This window comes from Gopherus flavomarginatus, chromosome 10 (genome assembly GCF_025201925.1).
Source record: "Gopherus flavomarginatus isolate rGopFla2 chromosome 10, rGopFla2.mat.asm, whole genome shotgun sequence".
NCBI lineage: Eukaryota > Metazoa > Chordata > Testudines > Testudinidae > Gopherus > Gopherus flavomarginatus.
In genome coordinates this window covers 58,200,669-58,223,254 of record NC_066626.1, presented here as the reverse complement: position 1 = coordinate 58,223,254, position 22,586 = coordinate 58,200,669, and the positions used below count along the sequence as shown (strand labels likewise).

Below are 22,586 nucleotides of genomic sequence, written 5' to 3'. Positions count from 1 at the left end.
GTGGAGCTTCTAACTTTCCTAAAGATACACTTGGTTCAGAACATGCAGCCCTTTGGCTCAGCAATATGAGGACGAGTGCCCTTTGCCTCTCTGGTCCACTGTCTTTGCTGGTTTCTTGTTCGGAAAAAATAGTCAAATTCAAGTTTTCAGGCCTCATAATCAAAGCCTACATAGAATCAGAAATAGATCTACACTTCTCTTGGCAATCTGGGAGACACTGACAATGATAAGTGCCAAATAAGAGCCTAGCTATCAAAGATAGTTTAGAGTAAGACTATTAATTCATTAAAAGATTGTAAGTTGTCTCTGGGAAAAACAAAACAATCTCCCATAAACATTCTAAAGTGATTCAGAACAAAAGTTGTAAGAGTTATGCAAAGCCACTTTGCAAACAAGCGCACCTTTTTCCCCTTTGCCAAACTAACGGGACTAGAAAGCATGCTTAATCAAAGTCAGTATAGGCCCACTGACTCTCAAGAAACAATCTAAAAGTGCTTTGGGAGGTGCTTTCTATCCTTACTTTTTCTTCCTGTTGCTCTTGGTTTCTCTAATGATAGAAGAAACACTTAAAAAGGCTTAATTCATGGTAATTTTCTTCTCTGCTCAATTGAAATCTCAGATTAAACACTTTTCAGGAGGAGGGGGGAAATATCACATTTACAATAATATTGTACTACAATGATCTTCTGAAAAAACAATGTTGGATGTTTCAGCAGCCCCACTAGATCTTGCATTTAGAGCAGTCTAATGTTCCAATATGGCAGCAACTAAGCCCACGTCCACACTACAGCTTAAAATCGATGTTATTAAAATCGATTTTATAATACAGGATTTATAAAATTGATTTTACACGTCCACACTAGGGCACCTTACGTCAGTGGTGTGCGTCCATGTTCCCTGGCGTCCATCGATTTCAGGAGCGTTGCACTCTGGGTACCTATCCCACAGTTCCTGCAGTGTTCCCTGACCCTTGGAATTATGGGTTACTACCCCAGTGCCTGACGGGGCAAAAATCACTGTCGTGGGTGGTTCTGGGTACAGCCTCACCCCCTCCCTTCCTGAAAGCAGCAGACAGCCATTTCACGCGTTTTTTACTGGGTGAAGTGAGCAAACGCCATTTTGCAGCAAGCATGGATCCTGGTCAGATCTTTACCTTGATCGCGGATGTTGTAAACAGTTCACGCATTCTCCTGCTGTCTATGCTGAACCATGAGCCAGAAATGCAGGAGAGCATGCTGCTGCGCGGCGACAAGAGTGATGAGGACTTGGAGAACGAGTTCTCAGAAACCGCGGGCCCCCGCGCTTTGGAGCTCCTGATGGTAATGGGGGAGGTTCTACCCGTTCCTCGCCAATTTTGGGCCCGGGAAACAAGCACAGACTGGTGGGACCGCATAGTCTTGCAGGTGTGGGACGATTCGCAGTGGCTGCGGAACTTTCGCATGCATAAGAGCACTTTCTTTGAACTTTGTGACTTGCTTTCCCCTGTCCTGAGACGCCATAATACCAGGATGAGAGCAGCCCTCACAGTGGAGAAGCGAGTGGCAATAGCGCTCTGGAAGCTTGCAACGCCAGACAGCTACCGGTCAGTCGGGAATCAATTTGGAGTGGGCAAATCTACTGTGGGGGCTGCTGTGCTGGAAGTAGCTAAAGCAATCATTAAGCTGCTGCTACGAAAGGTTGTGACTCTGGGAAACGTGCAGGTCATAGTGGATGGCTTTGCTGCAATGGGATTTCCTAACTGGGGGGGGGCCATAGATGGAACCCATATCCCTATCTTGGCACTGGAGCACCAGGGCGCCCAGTACATAAACCGCAAGGGGTACTTTTCAATGGTGCTGCAAGCACTGGTGGATCACAAGGGACGTTTCACCAACATCCACGTGGGATGGCCAGGAAGGGTTCATGACGCTCTTGTCTTCAGAAGCACTACTCTGTTTAAACGGCTGCAGCAAGGGACTTACTTCCCAGACCAGAGAATTACAGTTGGAGATGTTGAAATGCCTATAGTTATCCTGGGGGACCCAGCCTACCCCTTGATGCCCTGGCTAATGAAGCCATACACAGGCAGCCTGGACAGTGGTCAGGAGTTGTTTAACTACAGGCTTAGCAGCTGCAGAATGGTGGTAGAATGTGCATTTGGCCGTTTGAAAGGGCGCTGGAGAACCTTACTTACTTGCTCAGACCTCAGCCAAACCAATATCCCCTTTGTTATTGCTGCTTGCTGTGTGCTCCACAATCTCTGTGAGAGTAAGGGGGAGACCTTTATAGCGGGGTGGGAGGCTGAGGCAAATCACCTGGCCGCTGATTATGCACAGCCAGACACCAGGGCAATTAGAAGATCACACCAGGAAGCGGTGCGCATCAGAGAAGCCCTGAAAACGAGTTTCATCATGGGCCAGGGTACGGTGTGACTGCTGTTTTTCTTTCCCCTTGATTAACACCCCCTCTATGTATTGACTCCTGCTGCTGCAAGCTAGCTTCCCTGCACCCTTCCAGAACTGCTTGCTTATGGAAACTAAAGTTACTATCTGTAGAAATCATTGTATTCTTTATTAAAAGTCAATCCCTGTAAGCAACCCACCCTCCCTCTTGCTTTTACAAGCCTGTGATTAAAAATACATAATTAGGGGTTTTGGGGGGAGGATAGTAGAGGGAGGGAGGGAGGAAGGGAAAACAAAGGCAATTAAGGAAGCCCTGAAAACGAGTTTCATCATGGGCCAGGGTACGGTGTGACTGCTGTGTTTCTTTCCCCTTGATTAACCCCCCCTCCCACTGCCTTTGAATAGCATGTCCTAAGATTAAAAGAAATGAAAAGTTACCCCGGGAGTGGTTTGGGAGGAGTATAGGAGGGAAGAAAAATGCCATTAAGGGCATTTCAATGTAATGACAGCCTTTTGGTTGGACTGTCCACAGGGGTGGAGTGGCCAGGTGCAGAAAGCCTTCCCCCGTGCGTTCTTACAGGTCTGGGTGTGGAAGATATGGGACATGGTGAGTACTGAGGGAGGTTGAACATGGGCTGGAGTGGCACTCTGTGACCCCGCAGCTCTTCCAGCAGACTTCGGAGGAGGTCAGTCTGATCGCGAAGAAGCTCCAGCGTTGCTGCCCGCCACCCCTGATCTTCCTGCCACCACATGTCATTTTTAGCGTCCTCCTGTCCTCACGTTCACTAGCAGCCTCCCTGTACTTTGCGACGACGTGTTTCCACTCCCCCAGATGAGCTCTTTCACTGCGGGTTACTGCCATTATTTCTGTGAACATCTCCTCCCGTGTCCTCTTCTTCCTCAGCCTCCTTATCTGACCTATCCTTCGGACAGGAGAAGGGAGGCTGGAGAAATGTGCAGCTGCGTGTGTGGGGGAAAAGAGTGATAGAAGGATCATAAGAGACACATTTCACAGAACAATGGTTATACTCTTTCATAGTGAACTAGACTATTCACCATACGTAACACATGTAACTTCAATACAAGGTCGCCTTAGGATTCTTTTAGTATTTAATGCTTGCGGCTGTGGAGTCAGAGATCAACACAGACGCAGGTCAGGGGAGTACAAAAAACCTTGCTGGAGGACATGGTAAGTCAAATGGCAGTGAACCGTGCAACCTCTTTTATTACCCTGTACCCCCAGCTATTAACAGGTAGCATTCATGCTTGGCAGCCAAAATGCTAAAAAGCAAAACTCTGGCTTCTTTTCTTATGCCATCAGAAAGGTTCAGCACTAGAGGAAAATTGTGAATGGCTCCCCACCCCCAATCTGCATCTCTGCTGTACTGGCAGGTAACTTTACCGCCTCCCCCCTCCACCCTCTGCCTTTTGGCAATTAGCAGCGATAATTCCTGCTGCCCAAATGCTAAAAAGCTCAGCGCCATTAGAGACACCTCCCCGTAGGAATTTGCAGGTGTTTACCATCCCCCACGTGGCTAACTGCTAGGAAAGGTTTTTTATTAAAGGAGCAAGAAAGCAGAAACGAAGGAATGGTCATCTCTGTCCCCTTAATAAAGTACATTAATTTTTAACAGGTGACCATGAACGATATCACTCTCCTGAGGATAACAGAAAGAGAAAAAGAAATTATGCTTCTTGAATGCCAGCAATCCCCGGGGCCATTCGCAGGTAGGCTTTGTCATGCAATGATACCCGATTACGTGCTCCAGGCATGGCGTGGTAAAGTTTCGTACCATGGTGGACGGAATAAGGCTGCCCTGCCCAGAAACCTTCTGCAAAGGCTATTGGGGTACCTCCTAGAGTGCTTCATAGAGATGTCCCTGGAGGATTTCCGCTCCATCCCCAGACATGTTAACAGACTTTTCCAGTAACTTTAATGCCAGCTACTGCATGCAAGCCCTCATGGCAAATCAATCATTAAAAAACGGTTGCTTTTAAACTATGGTTTTTATTTAAAAAAGTACACTCACCAGAGGATGCTTCCATGGCTTCATTGTCTGTGCTACTGGCTTGAGAGGGCTGGGAGGGTACTTCTGTCAAAGTGAGGAAAAGATCCTGGCTGTTGGGGGGAATGGAGTGCTGTGTGGTCTCTGCCATCTCGTCCTCCTCCGGTTCCTCCTCCACATCTTCGCAGTCCGCAAAATCATCAGCAGTGGCTGAGATTACTACCCCCACCTCTGAATCCACAGACAAGGGGGGGCTTGTCGTGGCGCAGTTACCTAAAATTGCATGAAGCTCCGCGTAGAAGCGGCATGTTTTGGGGCCAGATCCGGATCTGCCCTTTGCTGCTTTGGTCTTCTGGTACGCTTGTCTGAGCTCCTTCACTTTAACTCTGCACTGCACCGAGTCTCTGCTATGTCCTCTCTGCCTCATGGCATTAGAAATCTTTTCAAAAGTTTTCCCATTTCGTCTACTGGAACACAGTTCTGATAGCACAGAATCTTCTCCCCATACAGCGATCAGATCCAATAACTCCTGTGTGTTCCATGCTGGAGCTCTTTTCCTATTCTCAGGAGACTGCATTGTTACCTGTGCTGCTGAGAGCTCCACGCTGGCCAAACAGGAAATGCAATTCATAAGTTCCCAGGGCTTTTCCTGTGTACCTGGCCAGCAGTAGAGTTTCTTTAGCTGTCCAGAGCGGCCACTGGTGCACTGTGTGATACCTCCCGGAGGCCATTAACTTCGATTTCCGTCCACACTAGCCCAAAATCGATTTTGTAAAATCGAGTTTAGGGTTACTCCTTTCGTTTAGCTGGAGTACAGAAATCGATTTTAAGACCCCTTAAAATCGATTTTAAGTGCCTTGTAGTGTGGATGGTTACAGCGTTAAATCGATTTAATGCTGTTTAAATCGATTTAACGCTCTAGTGTGGACCTGGCCTAAGTGTGTGTGTGTGGGGGGTGACACATGACATAATTCATTCTCCATTCCAAGTCTAACTGTTAGCTTGCAAACTTAAGTGTTTCTTTATTAAGCTTTGTTGAATGCAAATGAATTAAGCCCAGGTCAGAAGAGCAGATGGAGGAGTCAGAATTGAATGAAGAAACTGGTAGCTCAGAATTTAAAGAGAGAATATTGATGGCCTGATTCTTTTCTCATTTGCATCATTGATCACGAGTAACTCTACCTAAGTGATACAGTTACCCTTCTGCATAGGCCCCTGCTTCAAAGCTCACCAACAAATTTGTTCAAAGAGTAGTAGGTGGACTATACAAATAAAATCTTATATAAAAATTACAATTCTTTCTCACACATTTGTATAGCACATTTTTCCAATACAAGCTATTCACTAACAGAACTTGCAGCACACAGTACTAATTCATAAATAGCCACCAACTAGTTACATGTGGCCACCATAAGGAACTTAACAACTTGGAGCCCCGTTCACTCACCTTTATGTTAATTATAGACTCAGACTGATAGACTTTAAGGTCAGAAGGGACCATTGTGATCATCCAGTCTGACCTCCTGCTCATTTCAGGCCACAGAACTCACCCATCCACTACTGTAATAAACCCCTAACCTCTGGCTGAGTTTCTGAAGTCCTCAAATCATGTTTTGAAGACTTCAAGAGAAATGACCATTTACACTAATTTAAACCTGCAAGTGATCAGTGCCCCCTGCTGCAGAAGAAGGCAAAAAACATCTCATGAATCTGCCAGTCTGACCTGAGGGTAAATCCCTTCCCAACTCCAAATATGGTGATCAGCTAGATCCTGCACATGTGGGCAAGACCCACCAGGCAGATACCTGGGAAAGAATTCTCTGTAGTAACTTGGAGTACTTCCCATCTAGTACCGTATTGCTCCATTATTCAGTGGTTCAATGGGACTACTCAGTTAGTAAGGAATTACTGAATGTGAGTACAGGAAGGAGAATCTAGCCCACAACTAGAACACAAAATAATTGTTTTAAAAGCAAGTGCTCTTTGTGCCTCTTTGCAAAGTAGGACATTCTCTCCTATAGGAAGAACCTTAATCATTCAGTCTTTACTCAGACAAAGTTCCAATTGCGGTCAATGGAAGTTTTGCTTGAGTATTTTTTAAGCAAAATGTGTCTGTAATTACTTTTAATTTGAGCATAAATTTTCCTTTTTGAAGTAAAATACTAAATCCTGGTTATACTGGAAAGGCTTGCAGCATTAAAAATAGCCACATACGTATTTTAAAAAGTGGGCATAAAAATATCAGTTAAGAGAAAACATTATACCAGAGTAGCTATAATAAACACAAATTAATAAACCAATCAGAAATGTGAGCACCTTCAAGAAAATTATATCATGTATCATATAATCTCACAGAGATAAGCAACGAACCTCTGATGTGAATTTCTTTTAATGAACCAGTTAATTTCAGGTGTCACTAGGGAAAGAATCTGAAAAGATGTCCTGTAAAAACCCCATAGATCCAGCCTAAGAAATGGTGCTCTTCTCCTTACATGGAGAAATGGGGCTTTACATTTCCTTATTTGGCTCCAAAAGTTGCCATGGGAGGGTGTCCATCCATCTCATGATAATGCATTCTGCTATCTACAGGAGGAGATACCACAAATAAATTAATTGGAAAAGAGAATTTTAGTCTAACTATACAGAGATTTGAGGGAACAATAAAAACATCTACAGATTTCCTAATGCCACTCTTCTGTTCCTAATCATGTCATAACATTAAAATCTGATATTTCATGATCCTGCAGGGCTAAGTGGATTTTGTCTTTAGCAATGAGAAGCTAGGAATCTCCCATTTCCAATGGTATACAGCTCCCATTTCTAGCCCTACATGGTCATGAAAGAATACTTTAAAGCCATTATAAATTTATGTCAAGAGAACCTGTCAGTGGTGTAGGACTGTATCTTGGCAGTCCTGGCCCTTATGCTAGCACCTTCATTAAAATGTCTCATCGTGTTCTCATAAATGGAAAGTTTTCTAGGGTTGTGTCTGGGCTGGTGACCAGAGCAGTGGAGACGTTTCACTTCCAAGGCATCAGCAAGGTGCTATATAAGTGACACGCCCTTTGGAAGGTGGCAAGACACAAAACATGTATCAAACAGTCTGCCACTGGAGATTCCTCTTCTTCTATGTGTAAAAAAAACAAAAGACAAGTGGGAAATTATAATGAAGAACAGTGTTGCTCAATCTTGCACCCAGCAAGGCAGAACTTCAGTAACTCAATAGTCAAAGAAGTCATTAGGTGAAACAATCAGAGAAGAAGGATAGGCAACCTCTATTTACAGGTAATGCCAATTATTTTCTTTTGGGTGCAAACTTAGCTCCACCCACCTGCCATCATTTACAAGTGATAACATATTTATTTTTATTAAATGTGTCTTTCCCCTCTGGTTTGTAGACAGTAGTGACTAGGAAGACTGAAGAATTGCTTTGCCTTTATTAGGTTTTTCACATGACATTCACTCAAGGGCTTCTGAAACATTGATTGACCTGGTTAGTATGGGTGGTCAAAAGGATATTGTGATTGTTTTCCGTGTGAACTGTTTGTGGGACTCATCTTGAGAGTGGCTTTTACCACCCAGTCATGTGGGACTTCCTCTTGTAAGTGCTATTTTCTTTTCCTTATCCATGTTAATTAAAAACCTAAAATTATCTCCATTTCAAGATCCATGCCTTTGCAGGTTTCCCTAGAAAGGTGACATATAGCCAGAATGTAGGAAAATTCTTGTTTTCATGTTCAACTTGCATTTTCAATGAATAAGGAAAGCAGTTAGTAAATTAAAGCTAATTTTCACTCAATCCTGGATCCATGGAGGTCTCGGTATGTTTCAAGCTATCTGGAGTGACTCAGGAGTGTGAGTACTAACTTTGGGCAGATTGTTACAAACCACAGCACAACCCTCCCCAACATTTTTTTTATAAAAGCAGAGGCAATGAGGGGCTAGATCCCCAAATCCATCAGAGGATGTGTTGTCCCTCAGCGCCCCCCCCCCCGCCAATATCCAACTGGTTAGAACACTCATCTGCAATGTTGGAGACTGGCTTCAAATACCCAAACTGGAATAGGGGCCTGAATCTAGGTGTTACCCTTTTCAGGTGAGTGCCCTAACCACTCAGCTATAGGCTATTCTGGACTCAGTCTCTCCTTTTGAAGCTCTTCCAGCTGATATAAAATACTTAACTAGTCATTGACTCAGACAGTAAAAGGATGACTCAATAGCTCAAAGATTAAGGGACTCACTTGTTATGTGGAAGATGCCAGTTGGAATGCGCTTGCTAGAGCAGAGTCTCAAACCCAAGTGTCCCACCTCCCAGAATGCCCTAGTCACTGGCTGCTTTAGAGTGGGTCTCTCTTACTCTCTCCTGTTGAAGTCGTTCCACTTGTACAAAATACATGACTAGTCTGGGATCTAGAGACAGAATTATTCTATTTTCTGGTGGCTATGACACCCAAAGGGGAAGGCACCAGTCAGAGCAGGAATTCAGACCTACCTCTCCTCAACCCAGGTGAGTGACCTAACTCTTGGGGAGGCATCAGCTCCTTCTCAGTTTGTGAATGATGCCAAATCCCATCTTGTAAATCCAGCTGTCTCCTTCCCTACCCTCACAAATGTGCCTGAAATTATTTGGCAAATTCACAGATGGTTTCAGTTATTCTGAAATTGCAAAGTTCAGTGAAAATTTAAAAAAATCATCTCTGCTGGAGAATTTGGGATTTGTGTAAGCAGAAGCACTGGGATGAAAGAAGGGAGAACAATGAGGGGGGAAGGGGAGAAATGAGGGGAAGCGGTGGGAAAAGGAAAAGTGAGCAGCCATGGAGAATGCAAGGGTGAGATGAGAGTGAAGGGACATAGGAGAGGGTAAATGAGGTTACTTGTGGAACGAAAAAGCCATAGACTGATACTGGGGGAGCTCTGAAGTCAAAGGTAGAGCTGAAAGAGTTGTAGGGGCGGAGGAGAGGGAAATGAAAGAAAAAGGTTTCAGCATATTAGGGCTTAAGGGATGCCATAGGGATGCTGGAGAGTTTTGTGTACATTTTATTGACTTTTAGGTTATTTTTCTCTACAATTCTCAGAAGGAATAAACCTAAACAATGTCAAAATGCAAACACACAGCTGTACAGTGGCTGGAGAAACACCCAGCTCCCTAAAAGATTGTCTTTGGGTGGGAGGTGATCAGACATTGGCAACTGTGCAGATGGACACAATCATGTTTTGCTTTAAAAACATTTGATGGCTATAAAACTTCTGCTATTGTGACCCCCACAGACTATGGTTCAGCGTCCTACTTGAATAAAGAGTAAATTTCAGTTAGCTGAGGCAGGCTAACAGGACCTTTTGGGGCCCACTCAGTTTAAAAGTTACTCATCTTAGTTTTTCCAAAGTTTCCATGGTGAATATATGCACATGTATCTGTTTAGATTTTTTTAATGAGTTGGATCTTCCATGTTAAACCATAAACAAACGAACAAATCGTACGTTTCTTTCTGTCTCCCCCCTTCCAGCTCCCCCCAAAGAAATGTAACACTGCTCAGACAAAACTGAACTGAGTGCTAATTGGCTACTCCTGGAGGAGTTATTCTTACAGTGACTCAGTAACATATGAGGAGAAATGGGCAGACTGTATTGCAGTGGCTATGTGATGGTAGACACAGCTATGTTTGAAGTTTGTAAGGTGCTAGGGTTTGCAAAAGGGATTTAAAAAAAAGGCTAGACAAATTTTCCAGATTTCACAAGAGTGGTTCCTGAATGTTAATATCTTATCCTAGGATCACCTCTCAGTGCACACAAGACCCTTACCAATTCATGCATCTCCAACCGTTGTTTCTTATTTTAGTTTTGTAAAAGACAGCCTTGGCTACAGAGAAGTTTTTAAGTCCCACTGAAGACAACAGTTAATCTTAACTATACAGTCACTAGCATGCCTCCATAACATAGTAGACCAGGGCACTTGACTTATCTGACTGTACAACACCTTTCACACAGTGGGTGGCTGGAAAGGTACAGTCCAACCTTCATTGATGTAAATGGAAAGACTCCTATTGACTGCAATGGGAGTTAGGTGAGGTACCATATAATCTATAATAATATATAGTAATCCTCTTGTAACGGCTTGTTTCCATAAAACTCTGTGAAGCTTCAATTGTTTAAAAAAACCTATTGCTCTCTACTTGCCGACTGGTTCATGGGCTTGTTCCAGACAAATACAAGTGCAGCCCAAGCTTTCTGCTGCAGGCAGCTTGCTTTTCATGATGCTGAAGCAGAATCAGATGTGTGTATTGGAGGCATACTAATGTTTTGTTGCTTTCCCAGTCTCAAACAGCTAGAGTAGCTGAACATTTTATTCTTTTCCTTGTCTGAGAAACATGTACTCCTTATTATAAAAGGTTTAGGGATGGCATACTGTGTAATAGCTTAGATGACTGAAAACAAATTTAAATATAAGAAATGTACTGGCTTAGTTTTTGCATGTTGTAAATACTCTTAGAAACAGTATGGGGCCTTATTAAGTTTGAACCTCAGGTCTTTTAACTTCCTGAAGAAAAGAGAACAAATGGTAAATGCATGAGAAAATAAGTAACCTCAGTGATTTCCCACTTCAGTTGAAGCCCAGATATTTTTGTCAGTTGTTAATTACAGTCATATTTCTCTAACACCTTTAAAAAAGAAACAGCAAGCAAAAGATTTCAAGGAGAGAGGCTTCATCAGCATAGAAAAGTTTGTATTTCTCCAAACATGTGGTAACCTGCTGGGTAGGGAAGATTTTGTGCTTACTGTGAACCACATTCTCAGTGCTGCTCAACTGAGAAGATTTGACTATTTTCCAAACTGTAATTGAAATGAATTGGACTAGTCAATTTAAAGAGACCCCACCCTTGTGAACTGTTCATTTTGTTGTTGTTTTTCCACACATTTATGGAACTTATGATGCTGCTGTGCATAGATATCTCCACCTCCACAAGTGGAAAAACCCAACTGCCTACAAATAGGGCAATTGAATACAGTGGTCACCATTAAAAAGTCATTGTTTGCCAACAGTTTCAACATAATGATAGTGTGATTACAACACGTGTTTCCCATACTTGGCATAGGAAACAACTGTAGTATCTAAAGGCTTGTCTACACAGCCCCGCAGTTTAGACTCCGGGGGTATGACCTGAAGCACACACTAGTGTGCTATGCCAGAGCTCCCCATATTGATCCTGCCCCTGTGGGTGTGAACTAAAAGGTATCTAGTTCATGTTAATGTAGTCTAGGTACCTTTTATATTTTAGTTCATTCCCGCAGAATCTATACAAGGGTAGGCAATATTATGCTCATGATGGGAATACCAAGGCACAAAGAGGTTAAGTAACTTACCAAAAATCACACAGAGCATCACTAACAGAGATAAGAATAGAACCCAGGTCTCCTCCCTCCCTCACTCAAACAAAAAATATTAGACTACACAATGGGGCAACCCAGTGCACGACAACTAGATAGCCCCTCTGATTATGGGATTGTGATGAACCAGGGAAGTTTAGAGTGCAATGGGTTTCACCAGGCACTTGTGCTAGTCTAGTGTTATGTTAAACATAATGGAGGGTGGGAAAATAGCAGGCTGATGTCCAGCTAAAAGTTTAGCTTTTTCACAATGTGTGTTTTCATTTTGGATCTGATTGTGCTTTTTTAGTTTCGTATTTATTAAAAAAAAACAAGCATATGTAAAAGCCCCAAGGCCACTGTATCTGCATTACTGAGTGCCCAATGTGACTCATAGACTCATAGACTCATAGGTCAGAAGGGACCAATCTGATCATCTAGTCTGACCTCCTGCACAAGGCAGGCCACAGAACCCCACCCATCCAATTTTATAACAACCCCTATCCCAGGACCGAGTTATTGAAATCCTCAAAAATGGTTTGAAGACCTCAAGCTGCAGAGACACCACCAGCAAGCGACCCGTGCCCCACGCTGCAGGGGAAGGCGAAAAACCTCCAGGGCACCTGCCAATCCGCCCTGGAGGAAAATTCCCTCCCGACCCCAAATATGGCGATCAGCTAAACCCTGAGCATGTGGGCAAGAGTCACCAGCTAGCACCCAAGAAGGAATTCTCCGCAGCAACTCAGTACCCATCGCATGCAACATCTCCCCGCAGACCATTGAGCAGACCTGTCTGGTGGTAATTCAAGAGCAATTGCCCAAATTAACGATCCTATCATAACATCCCCTCCATATACTTATCAAGCTTTGTCTTAAAGCCAGGAAAGTCTTTTGCCCCTACTACTTCCCTCGGAAGGCTATTCCAGAACTTCACTCCCCTAATGGTCAGAAACCTTCGTCTAATTTCAAGTCTAAACTTCCTAATATCCAGTTTATACCCATTCGTCCTCGTGGCTACATTAGTACTAAACTTAAATAATTCCTCTCCCTCCCTAACGTTAACCCCCTTGATATATTTATATAGGGCGAGCACATCCCCCCTCAGCCTTCTTTTGGCCAGGCTAAACAAGCCAAGCTCTTTGAGTCTCCTTTCATAAGGCAGTTTTTCCATTCCTCGGATCATCCTCGTAGCCCGTCTCTGAACCTGTTCCAGTTTGAATTCATCCTTCTTGAACATGGGACACCAGAACTGCACATAGTATTCCAGATGGGGTCTCACCAACGCCGTATACAACGGTACTAACACATCCTTATCCTTGCAGGAAATACCCCGCCTGATGCATCCCAAAATCGCATTTGCTTTTTTAACAGCCGTATCACATTGGTGACTCATAGTCATCCTGCTATCAACCAGTACCCCAAGGTCCTTCTCTTCCTCCGTCGCTTCCAACTGATGCGCCCCCAACGTATATCCAAAATTCTTATTATTAATTCCTAAATGCATGACCTTGCACTTTTCACTATTGTATTTCATCTTATTTCTATTACTCCAGTTTACAAGGTGGTTCAGATCTTCCTGAATAGTATCCCTGTCCTTCTCCATGTTAGCAATACCCCCCAGCTTCGTGTCATCCGCAAACTTTACTAGCACATTCCCGCTCTTTGTGCCAAGGTCAGTAATAAAAAGGTTAAATAAGATCGGTCCCAAAACCGATCCTTGAGGGACTCCACTGGTGACCTCCTTCCAGTCCGACAGTTCACCTTTCAATACGACCCTCTGGAGTCTCCCCTTTAACCAGTTCCTTATCCACCTTACAACTTTCATATTCACTCCCATCTTTTCCAATTTAACTAACAGCTCCCCGTGCGGAACCGTGTCGAACGCCTTACTGAAATCTAGGTAAATTATATCTACCGCATTTCCTTTATCTAAGTAATCCGTCACCTTCTCAAAGAAGGAGATCAGATTGGTTTGGCACGATCTACCTTTAGTAAATCCGTGTTGCAATTCGTCACAATTACCATTGACCTCAATGTCCTTAACTACTTTCTCCCTTAAAATTTTTTCCAAGATCTTACATACTACAGACGTCAAGCTAACAGGCCTATAATTACCCGGATCACTCTTATTCCCTTTCTTAAAAATAGGAACTACATTAGCAATCCTCCAGTCATATGGCACAACCCCTGAGTTTATCGATTGCTTAAAAATTCTCGCTAACGGGCTCGCAATTTCACGCGCCAGTTCCTTTAATATCCTCGGGTGGAGATTGTCCGGGCCCTCCGACTTCGTCCCATCGAGCTGTTCAAGTACGGCCTCTACCTCAGTTGCAGTAATATCCACTTCCATATCCACATTCCCGTTTATCATCCCTCCATCATCGCAAGGTTCCTCACTAGTCTTATTAAAAACTGAGGCAAAGTACTTGTTTAGATGTTGGGCCATGCCTAGGTTATCCTTAACCTCCATTCCATCCTCAGTGTATAGCGGCCCCACTTCTTCTTTCTTTGTTTTCTTCTTATTTATGTGGCTGTAGAACCTTTTACTATTGGTTTTGATTCCCTTTGCAAGTTCCAGTTCAATATGGCTTTTAGCCTTCCTCACTTTATCCCTACATGTTCTGACCTCAGCAAGGTAGCTTTCTTTACTGATCCTGCCTTCCTTCCACTCCCTGTAAGCTTTCTGCTTTTGTCTAATCCCCTCTCTGAGTTGCTTGCTCATCCAGTTTGGCCTACAACTCCTGCCCATGGTTCTTTTCCCCTTTCTCGGGATGCAGGCTTCCGACAGTCTCCGCAGCTGTGACTTAAAGTAATTCCAGGCCTCCTCCACATTTAAGTCCACTAATTCCTCCGTCCAGTCCACTTCCCTAACTAATTTCCTTAACTCTTTAAAATTAGCCCTCGAGAAGTCAAAAACCCTAATCGCAGATCTACATTTGTTTATCCTTCCATCTAGTTTGAACTGAATCAGCTCATGATCACTCGAACCAAGGTTGTCCCCTACCACCATTTCTTCTACGAGGTCCTCACTGCTCACCAACACCAAGTCTAAAATGGCATCCCCTCTTGTAGGTGCTTCAACTACTTAATGAAGAAATCCATCCGCTATCACATCCAGAAAGATCTGACCCCTATTATTCGTGCAAGTACTCGTCCTCCAGTCTATATCCGGGAAGTTGAAGTCCCCCATAATCACACATTTCCCCTTTGTGTTTACTTCATTAAAGACATTAAAGAGGTCTCTATCCATATCCCAATCTGATCCCGGCGGTCTGTAGCACACCCCCAAGCACTATCTCAGGGGAAGCTCTAGTTGCTTTTTTTACCCAGCGTGATTTTTGCCCAGACGGACTCTGTCTTATCCATTCCATCGCATCTTATTTCACTACATTTAATTTCATCATTGATGTACAAGGCTACTCCCCCACCTTTGCCTTTCTTCCTGTCTTTTCTAAACAGCACATAGCCTTCAATACCCGTGCTCCAGTCATGAGTACTATTCCACCAGGTTTCGGTAATCCCTATAATATCTGGCTTCACTTCCTGCACGAGTAACTCCAGTTCCTCCATCTTGTTACCTAAGCTCCTCGCATTAGTGTACAAACCTTTTAATTTTCGGCGTTTGGCGTCAGTGACATTCTTTCCCCCGTCGTGCACAAACTTTCTACCACCAGCATCACCCGTTACTCTGGTTTCTACTCCACTATTCCTCCTTGGATCAAATCTTGGGGCTGCAAGGGTATCCCCGCTCACTTTGTTTACTTCCCTCTCCAGGTTATGTTCTGGCGTGGAGATCTCCCGAACATTTCCCAACCATCTCCCCCAACTTTCTAGTTTAAAGCCCTCTTGATGAGGTCGGCGAGCCTCCATCCTAGAATTCTATTTCCCTCCTTGCTGAGATGAAGTCCATCCTGAGCAAACAGTCGTCTATCCGTAAATGCGTCCCAGTGACCGTACATCCCAAAGCCCTCCTTATAACACCACTCCCTGAACCATCTGTTGATCGCCATAATCTTGTCACTCCTTCGTCGCCCCGCTCGAGGAACCGGCAGAATCCCACTGAAGATCACCTGAGCCTCGATGTCTTTAAGCCTCTTCTCCAGTCTGACATAGTCCTCCTTGATACAGTCCAGTGAGTAACTAGCTGTGTCGTTCGTTCCCACATGAAGGATAATCAACGGATTTTTTCCCGCTCCCGCTAAGATTGTATTCAGGCTCAAGTCCACATCCTGTATCTTAGCCCCCGGCAGACAGCACACTCTTCTGTTCTCCCGATCAGGTCTAGTTACAGGCCTGTCCACTCTTCTCAGTAGAGAGTCTCCAATCACGTAGACTTGCCTTTTCCTGGTGACAATGCGATTCTCCGGTCTATCCCCCACAGCAGCTGGCTGTGATTCCTCCCGATTTGTATTTGCCCTCACAATCCTCCTAGGGCTCGTACTTGATGTTGCCTCCACTGACTGCTCCCCTCCATCTGCAGGACTAGCTGCTTGCCTCTTCTTCCTTGCCGTTACTCCTTCAGCAGCCTGCTGTGTTCCATCTTCATTTCCCAACTCAGCAAACCTATTCCTGAGTTCTATTTGTCCATCGCTGGCCTGTCTTATCCTCTGTCTGGTTCTCCTAGTGACATGCTTCCACCGTCCACTTTCCTCACCCAGCCTCACCAACAAGCACGTTGTCAATTCATCATAGCCTGCAGGCCAACAGCACAGGTATGGCTAAAAAAAAAAGTATTGATTGTGATGAGTCTGTATCACTAACAATCTCAACATTTCTTAGCTATGTGCCACTTGAAGTTCCAAAGACATGTAGACCTTTGGTATCTCATGAACATAGGTCACATTTTATGGATGTATGCTCCATAGCCTTACATTCCACTGAAAGTTAACACAGATCGTTACGTTTTTTATGGGAAATGTGGTGGTCCCTATCACTCCACAGCATGTGTCATTTAAGGGGTTAAGCAAATGAGCATCATTCTCTTTTCATTCCTACAGAAGGAGAAATATTATTCTCTGCCTATCTATTTGTGTGCTTCTAGTGCATTTATCACTATGGTATCTATCTAGACATGTGCATTTGCCCATGAGGAGGATCACTCGGCAGTATAAGCATTAGAGATGGTCAAATGGTGAAAAATAGATTTCTGAATCCATGCATTCATGAATAAACAAACTGCTGATACACGATTCACTGCTAGTCATGGGATCATCCCATTTGCTATTTGTGAATGTAGAGATAACCATGTAAATGTTTTCGAATCCCAAAAGCTTTTGTCACTTCATAAAGAGTATATTAATGTCTATTTTTTTCATTATTTGCCATGTCCTGTTAAAAAGTTTGTTATCCAACCAATGAGTGAGCGAAGCAAAACCATACACAAGTAATAATGAATAGCAAATTAGTTACTAAAATGAACAGTTCTTGAATAAATGGTAGTTCAGACAATATTTATTTTTTCTACTTGGTGAACATTTAAAGGATCATATGCACTTTGGGGCTGGTTCGTGAACAAAACAAAGACAAATTTAAGTAAGCTTTTGGTTTCATTAATATTATTCAACTGGTTTTAACAAGTGAATTGTAGGACTGACACTGTTTTAGATGATTATAAAGGAACTCTAGGATTTATTTGTCCAAACAAAGTTACTGCTGGGGAAAAGTGTCAAATTAACAATTTAGCAATCCTGGAGAAGGAACTCTTTTTAACTCCAAAATTAGGTAAAGTAGAGACCTCAACCCTTTAAAAATAAACAAAAGCAAACCAAACATCTTTGCCCATTATGTGCAATATATATTAACTTTACTTATGGACTGGCTATTTATATAGTTTAAAGGCCAAAATTAAAGGCCTTTGTAGCAGTAGTGAAAATTGGGAATAAATCGACTAAAGTTTGCATGACTGAGAGCAGAATTTCACCTGAAATATTTTAACTGTAACATTGTTATCTATATGACTGAATCACCTTAAGAAAATCAGAGGCTTCTCATTGGATTTGCCACTGGGGATCAGTAATCCTTAGGTTTATTTAAAGCTCGGGGGAGGAGGTGGAGGTGAGGTTGGGGGAGAGCTTGGCTGCCAGTGAGTGAAGAGCACTCACTATTTTTTCCTCTGGGTGCTCCAGCCTGGAACCCCACAGCATCGGCGCCTATGGTTAGACATATTTATTGTGAGAGCCAGCTTGAGTGGGTAACAGAGAAGAGCCAAGAGCCATTTTAGCTGTGTATGTAACAGCAGAGGAAGGTCTCAGAAAGATTTAGTTACACTTGTACAAGATAGGGAGGGCACATCAGACAGCAGTAATGACATCTTGACTCTCTCCTTGAGTCCAAGAGCACATCAGGTTCAGGCTGCTGAGACAGGAAAGAATCAAGGAACAATGACAAACCTTCAAGAATGTCAGTGAAGAAATACCATTCATTGGATGTCTCCTCACAGCCAAGGCACTGAAAGCATCTCTCAACAAGATCAAGACAGTCAGAGACATGCCAGCTCCAGTGGGTGTGAAAGGGGTGCAGCACTTCATAGAATGATACATTTTCTGTCCAGGTTTTGCCCAGAACCTGGCTGCAGTAGCTAAACCTACATGTCAGCTCACAAGATGAGATGTTAAGTGGCACAAAGCAGATTCCCAAGAATAAGCATTTGACACGCTGAAACAAATGATAACAGAAGTCCTTGCCCTGAAGTGCTACATTCCAGGATAGCCACTGACACTTCCAGCTGATGCATCAAAGAAAGGACTGGGTGTAGCAATGTGGCCGGAGCAGCCAGTCACTTAGGCTAGCATAGCCCTGTCAGAGACTGAACAAGGATATGCCCAAATAGAAAAAGAGTTTCTGGCTGTGGTATTTGGAGTGGAGTGAATCCATCAATACACCTATGGCCATCCAGTAAAGGGCAATCATACCACAGATGCCCCAGAAGTTAATCATGGCAAAGCAGCTACTTAGTGCTTGTTGCAGGGTTGGTACATCCTGTCACCCTTGAAGGCAGGGAAGAGTGCTTTACAGCCCCATGGCTGAGTCTTTAGGGCTGCCTCTGGTCTTGAGGCTGCATGGTCCAGTGGCCTTCATCAACAGCCTGGCCTTGCTATTAGGGCAATGCAGCTAGTGGCCAGAGTCAACAGTACTGGTGAGCTGGGCCATCACCTTGGGGTGGGTGATGGCCAAGGTAGGTTGACCCGGGCCATCTCTCTCCGCCAGGTCCAAGCTGAGGGCTCTGTCAGTGGTGGGGTTGCCAGCCACCAGCTTGGTAGGGATCCTACCGAAACATGGTGAGTTAGTCTCTGGTTATACAACCAATTCCCAGCAACATTTCCCTGGGTCACTTCCTACCTGATTCTCTGCAGTTTGTCATCCTCCTGGTCCTCATGGTCTCTTCAGTCTCTGCAGCATCCTGAGCTTGGGGGTCAGGATTTGTCTCTGTCTGGCCGGCCTCCATATTCTGGAGTTCAGGAGGTCCTCCTACAGGAGCCAGCAGCGCACCTCCATCCTTGCCAGCGCTCATCCCAGACTGAGCAGTTCTGCTTCCTTCTATACCCTGTCTCCAGCTGGAGCATGCCCAGCAACACTGCGAAGGCACGCTTCCTTGACCCAAAGATAAGGATTAATCCCTGCTGCACCAGTATGGGGCTGGTACATCCCGTCACAGTTCTCCAAAGAGATTGCAGTATTGATTCACCTCCAGCACTATCAGATGATTACTAGTGCTAGCTGACACCATGAGCAGAGCATATGTACCCATCATCCATGAGCTGGGGGAAGGGCGTCAGGGCATTGAATCCATTGATACTGCACTATCTCCCAGCGAAGGTGATGGAAATCAGAGAGGCTGTGAAAAAAAACCATTCAGTTACAAACACACAAGAGCGCAGTGCTAGCAGGGTGCGAGGACACTAAAGCCCAGTATGGGGAACAGGGCACAGGGAGGGGAGGAAGACCATATTTTCAAATTAAAAATGAACTGACTGTGCAGGATGGAACTGTATTTCAGGGACAAAGAGCTGTTGTCACCCCTCATTACATAAGGATGTCATGCAAAAAATAAATGCCTTACACCTGGGCATTTACCTCTGTCCTAGTCTTGTGTGGTCCTGAGAGGAATGAATAAACAACTCCACTCCTTGCTAGAAGGGAGTGAGATACACGCAGAAAGAGACTTTTCCTGAATGATCTACCCAAATAACCATGACAAAAGGTAGGAGCAGACTTATACCTTCAGTGGAAAGCAGTCTATTACAGTAGACTGCTATTTACATTTTTGGGAGATTGATGCCCTGATACGAAAAGCAGGTCAGTGATTGGAAAACCAAAGGCCCATTTTGTGAGTGATGGCTTTCTGGACACTCTATTCACTGACAACAGACCCCCAAGGCATTTGAACGCAAATGAGAGTTTGACCACCACATCTCCTCTCCAGCATACACAGAGATAATGGTAAGGTGGAATCAGCTGTGAAAACATCTAAGAATCTATTATACAAGGCTGTTTCTGCTGGTTCAGACCTCTTGTTAACATTTTTGGAACACAGAAATATTCCCTCCACAGAGATGCCAAAGTAATCCAGTGCAGGCACTGCTGGGATGAAGGACATAACTCTGTTACCAATGAGGGGATACCGATTGCAACCAAGATGGAGCTACTGCCAGGAGGAGCTAGCCAACAAGCAAGGAAAGCAGACACTAGAGCTGATATTCAGTGTCACTGCTCGGGTCCTGGCCACTTGTCTGGGGAGGCTCTGCATTTTAAGTTAATTTTAAATGAAGCTTCTTAAACATTTTTAAAACCTTATTTACTTTACATACAACAATAGTTTAGTTATATATTACAGACCTAAAGAAAGAGACCTTCTAAAAATGTTAAAATGTATTACCGGCACACAAAATCTTATATTAGAGGAAATAAATGAAGACTCGGCACACCACTTCTGAAAGGTTGCCGACCCATGATGGAGTGGATAACAATCTACTATTGCTACCCACTGCTCCATCAGCTGAAGTGGCAGAGGTCTGTGCTATGGACCTAAACGTTCCAACCCTGCTCATGCTCAATGTGCAGCTCAATATGGTTCCCTGTGATGGAATTTCAACTTGATTTTTAAAAACATAGGAAATTATGTTAAAAAAAAACTGTTAAAAGAACATTGACTGAAACTCTGGAGAACTGGATTCTAGCCCTGTCTCTGCCATAGAGTTCCTAAGTGGTGCTAAGAAAGACATTTAAACCACAGTTTTCACAGGAGGTCACTAACTATGTGTTCCTTGTTTTCTAACTTCCAAACCCGAGACACCTAGGACGACTTGTGGCAGTGCTGAGCACTCACAACTGCTACAGGAGTCAATTAAAGCTGTTCTTTGAATGCTAAATATGCTGAAGAATCAGGCCATAAGTGGCTGAACTAGGGCACCCAAATCTCAACCTTTATCTCTCTCAAACCAATCCACAGAGGTACATAGGTGCCTAAATCCCAGATTTAAGCATCTAAGTCTGTGGTTGGGGCACATAGGTCCAAGTTTTAGACTCTACTGCAACCCACAAAACTCCCACCATAGTTAGCTAAATTCACTCACTGCCTAAGTTTTCAAGGTAAAAGTTCCCGCAGCACCTAAGTTTCTGCTTCCGGCAAGAATCCAAATACTTAGCACCCACCTAAGCCCCAGAGTAATCCACAAGCCAGGGGAAGCTAGGCATTTCCCCACCAATCTTATGTGTGGGGCCTGATCCAGCAGGTGTGCTCAGAGGCTTGCTCAAGAACACTTGCCTGCAATTTGGGACACCCATGTTGAAATCCCTCCCCAAACAGACTGACTGGAGAAAAGGATCTCTGACATCTCTCATGCAAGTGTGCTAACTACTGAGCTATGGGATATTCTGAAGTGGGGACAGCCTCATTTTCTCCTTGTAAAGCTGCTCCACTGTGTACATGTAATTAAAGAGTGAGTGGCATTGTAGGACTGGACCCTGTGCCCTAACCACCTTTATCTTTTTCTGGCCCAGTGACTATTTAAGTGTTTATTCACAACAACTGCAACAAAAGAGTGTGATGGAACACCTTCTCCCCGCTAGTATCCCATAGCTCAGTGGTTAGTGTGCCTTTCTGAGAGGTAGGAGATTCCCTATTCAAATTTTTTCTCTACCGTGTGTGTGTGTAAAAAAATAGAAAGTGGATCTCCTGCATCCCAGGTAAGTGGTCTAACCATGGGGCTCAAAGTCAAAAGGAGGTGGCACCACCTTTTTCAGTGATTTTGTATAAAGCAAGGCAGGTGTCTAACTCATTTCTGCAAGAAACAACTTAGGCATCTTAGTTCCCTGTTTCCAGAAAAGAGGTTTGTATGGGGAGACTTTGGCAAACCAGTAAAGTGCCTGAAACCACTATGGCTTATTGTTAAAGACAGCCTACGCAGCAAGCTGGTAAAAGCAAGTCTCAGCTTGACCAAGGCGGGAGGGGGGTTTAGGGTGCCACCGAAAGAGCGGCTTGACCCCTTGTCCTTCCTGATAAGAATTGGATTAAAGTTGCAGATACATGCATTTTAAAAGAGTAGGATATGCCCCAGGAATGTCTATTGAGGTCTCAAGGCTGAAAGTTCTGGAAAAACCCACACCTGGTTAATCAATAATCAGAAGGAACCTCTTGCTTGAAACTGCTTACTTAACATGGTTTCTTTAATTACTAATGTATAAATAAGGGGAAAAAGCTTGAGACAGGGGCAACTCATTTCGGGACTGGCCTCTCCCTCTGCCGCTGTATCACTCGAAAGCCACACTCAGCTTTGGTAATTATCAAGGGTTGGGGGTGTTTTACTAACTCGCTGTGGATGTGTGCAAGTCCTTGAGA

General features: G+C 44.0%; 1 protein-coding gene across 1 annotated transcript; it reads right to left on the bottom strand.

Annotated features, from left to right (window-relative positions):
- Positions 1–2,570: 2,570 nt before the first annotated feature.
- LOC127058883 (uncharacterized) lies at positions 2,571–5,315 on the bottom strand. The gene is made up of 2 exons (XM_050969331.1): positions 4,412–5,315; positions 2,571–3,341 (listed from the first exon to the last, which is right to left on the bottom strand). The coding sequence occupies exons 1-2, from the start codon at positions 5,016–5,018 to the stop codon at positions 2,956–2,958; spliced, it is 993 nt and encodes a 330-aa protein (XP_050825288.1). The 5' UTR covers positions 5,019–5,315; the 3' UTR covers positions 2,571–2,955.
- Positions 5,316–22,586: the final 17,271 nt, after the last annotated feature.

Excerpts from the sequence above, each read along its gene's own strand:
- LOC127058883 (XM_050969331.1), bottom strand. The coding sequence starts at position 5,018 with ATGAATTGCATTTCCTGTTTGGCCAGCGTGGAGCTCTCAGCAGCACAG. Across the intron at positions 3,342-4,411 it reads AGCCATGGAAGCATCCTCTG|CTGCACATTTCTCCAGCCTC; the intron begins GTGAGTGTACTT and ends CCACACACGCAG.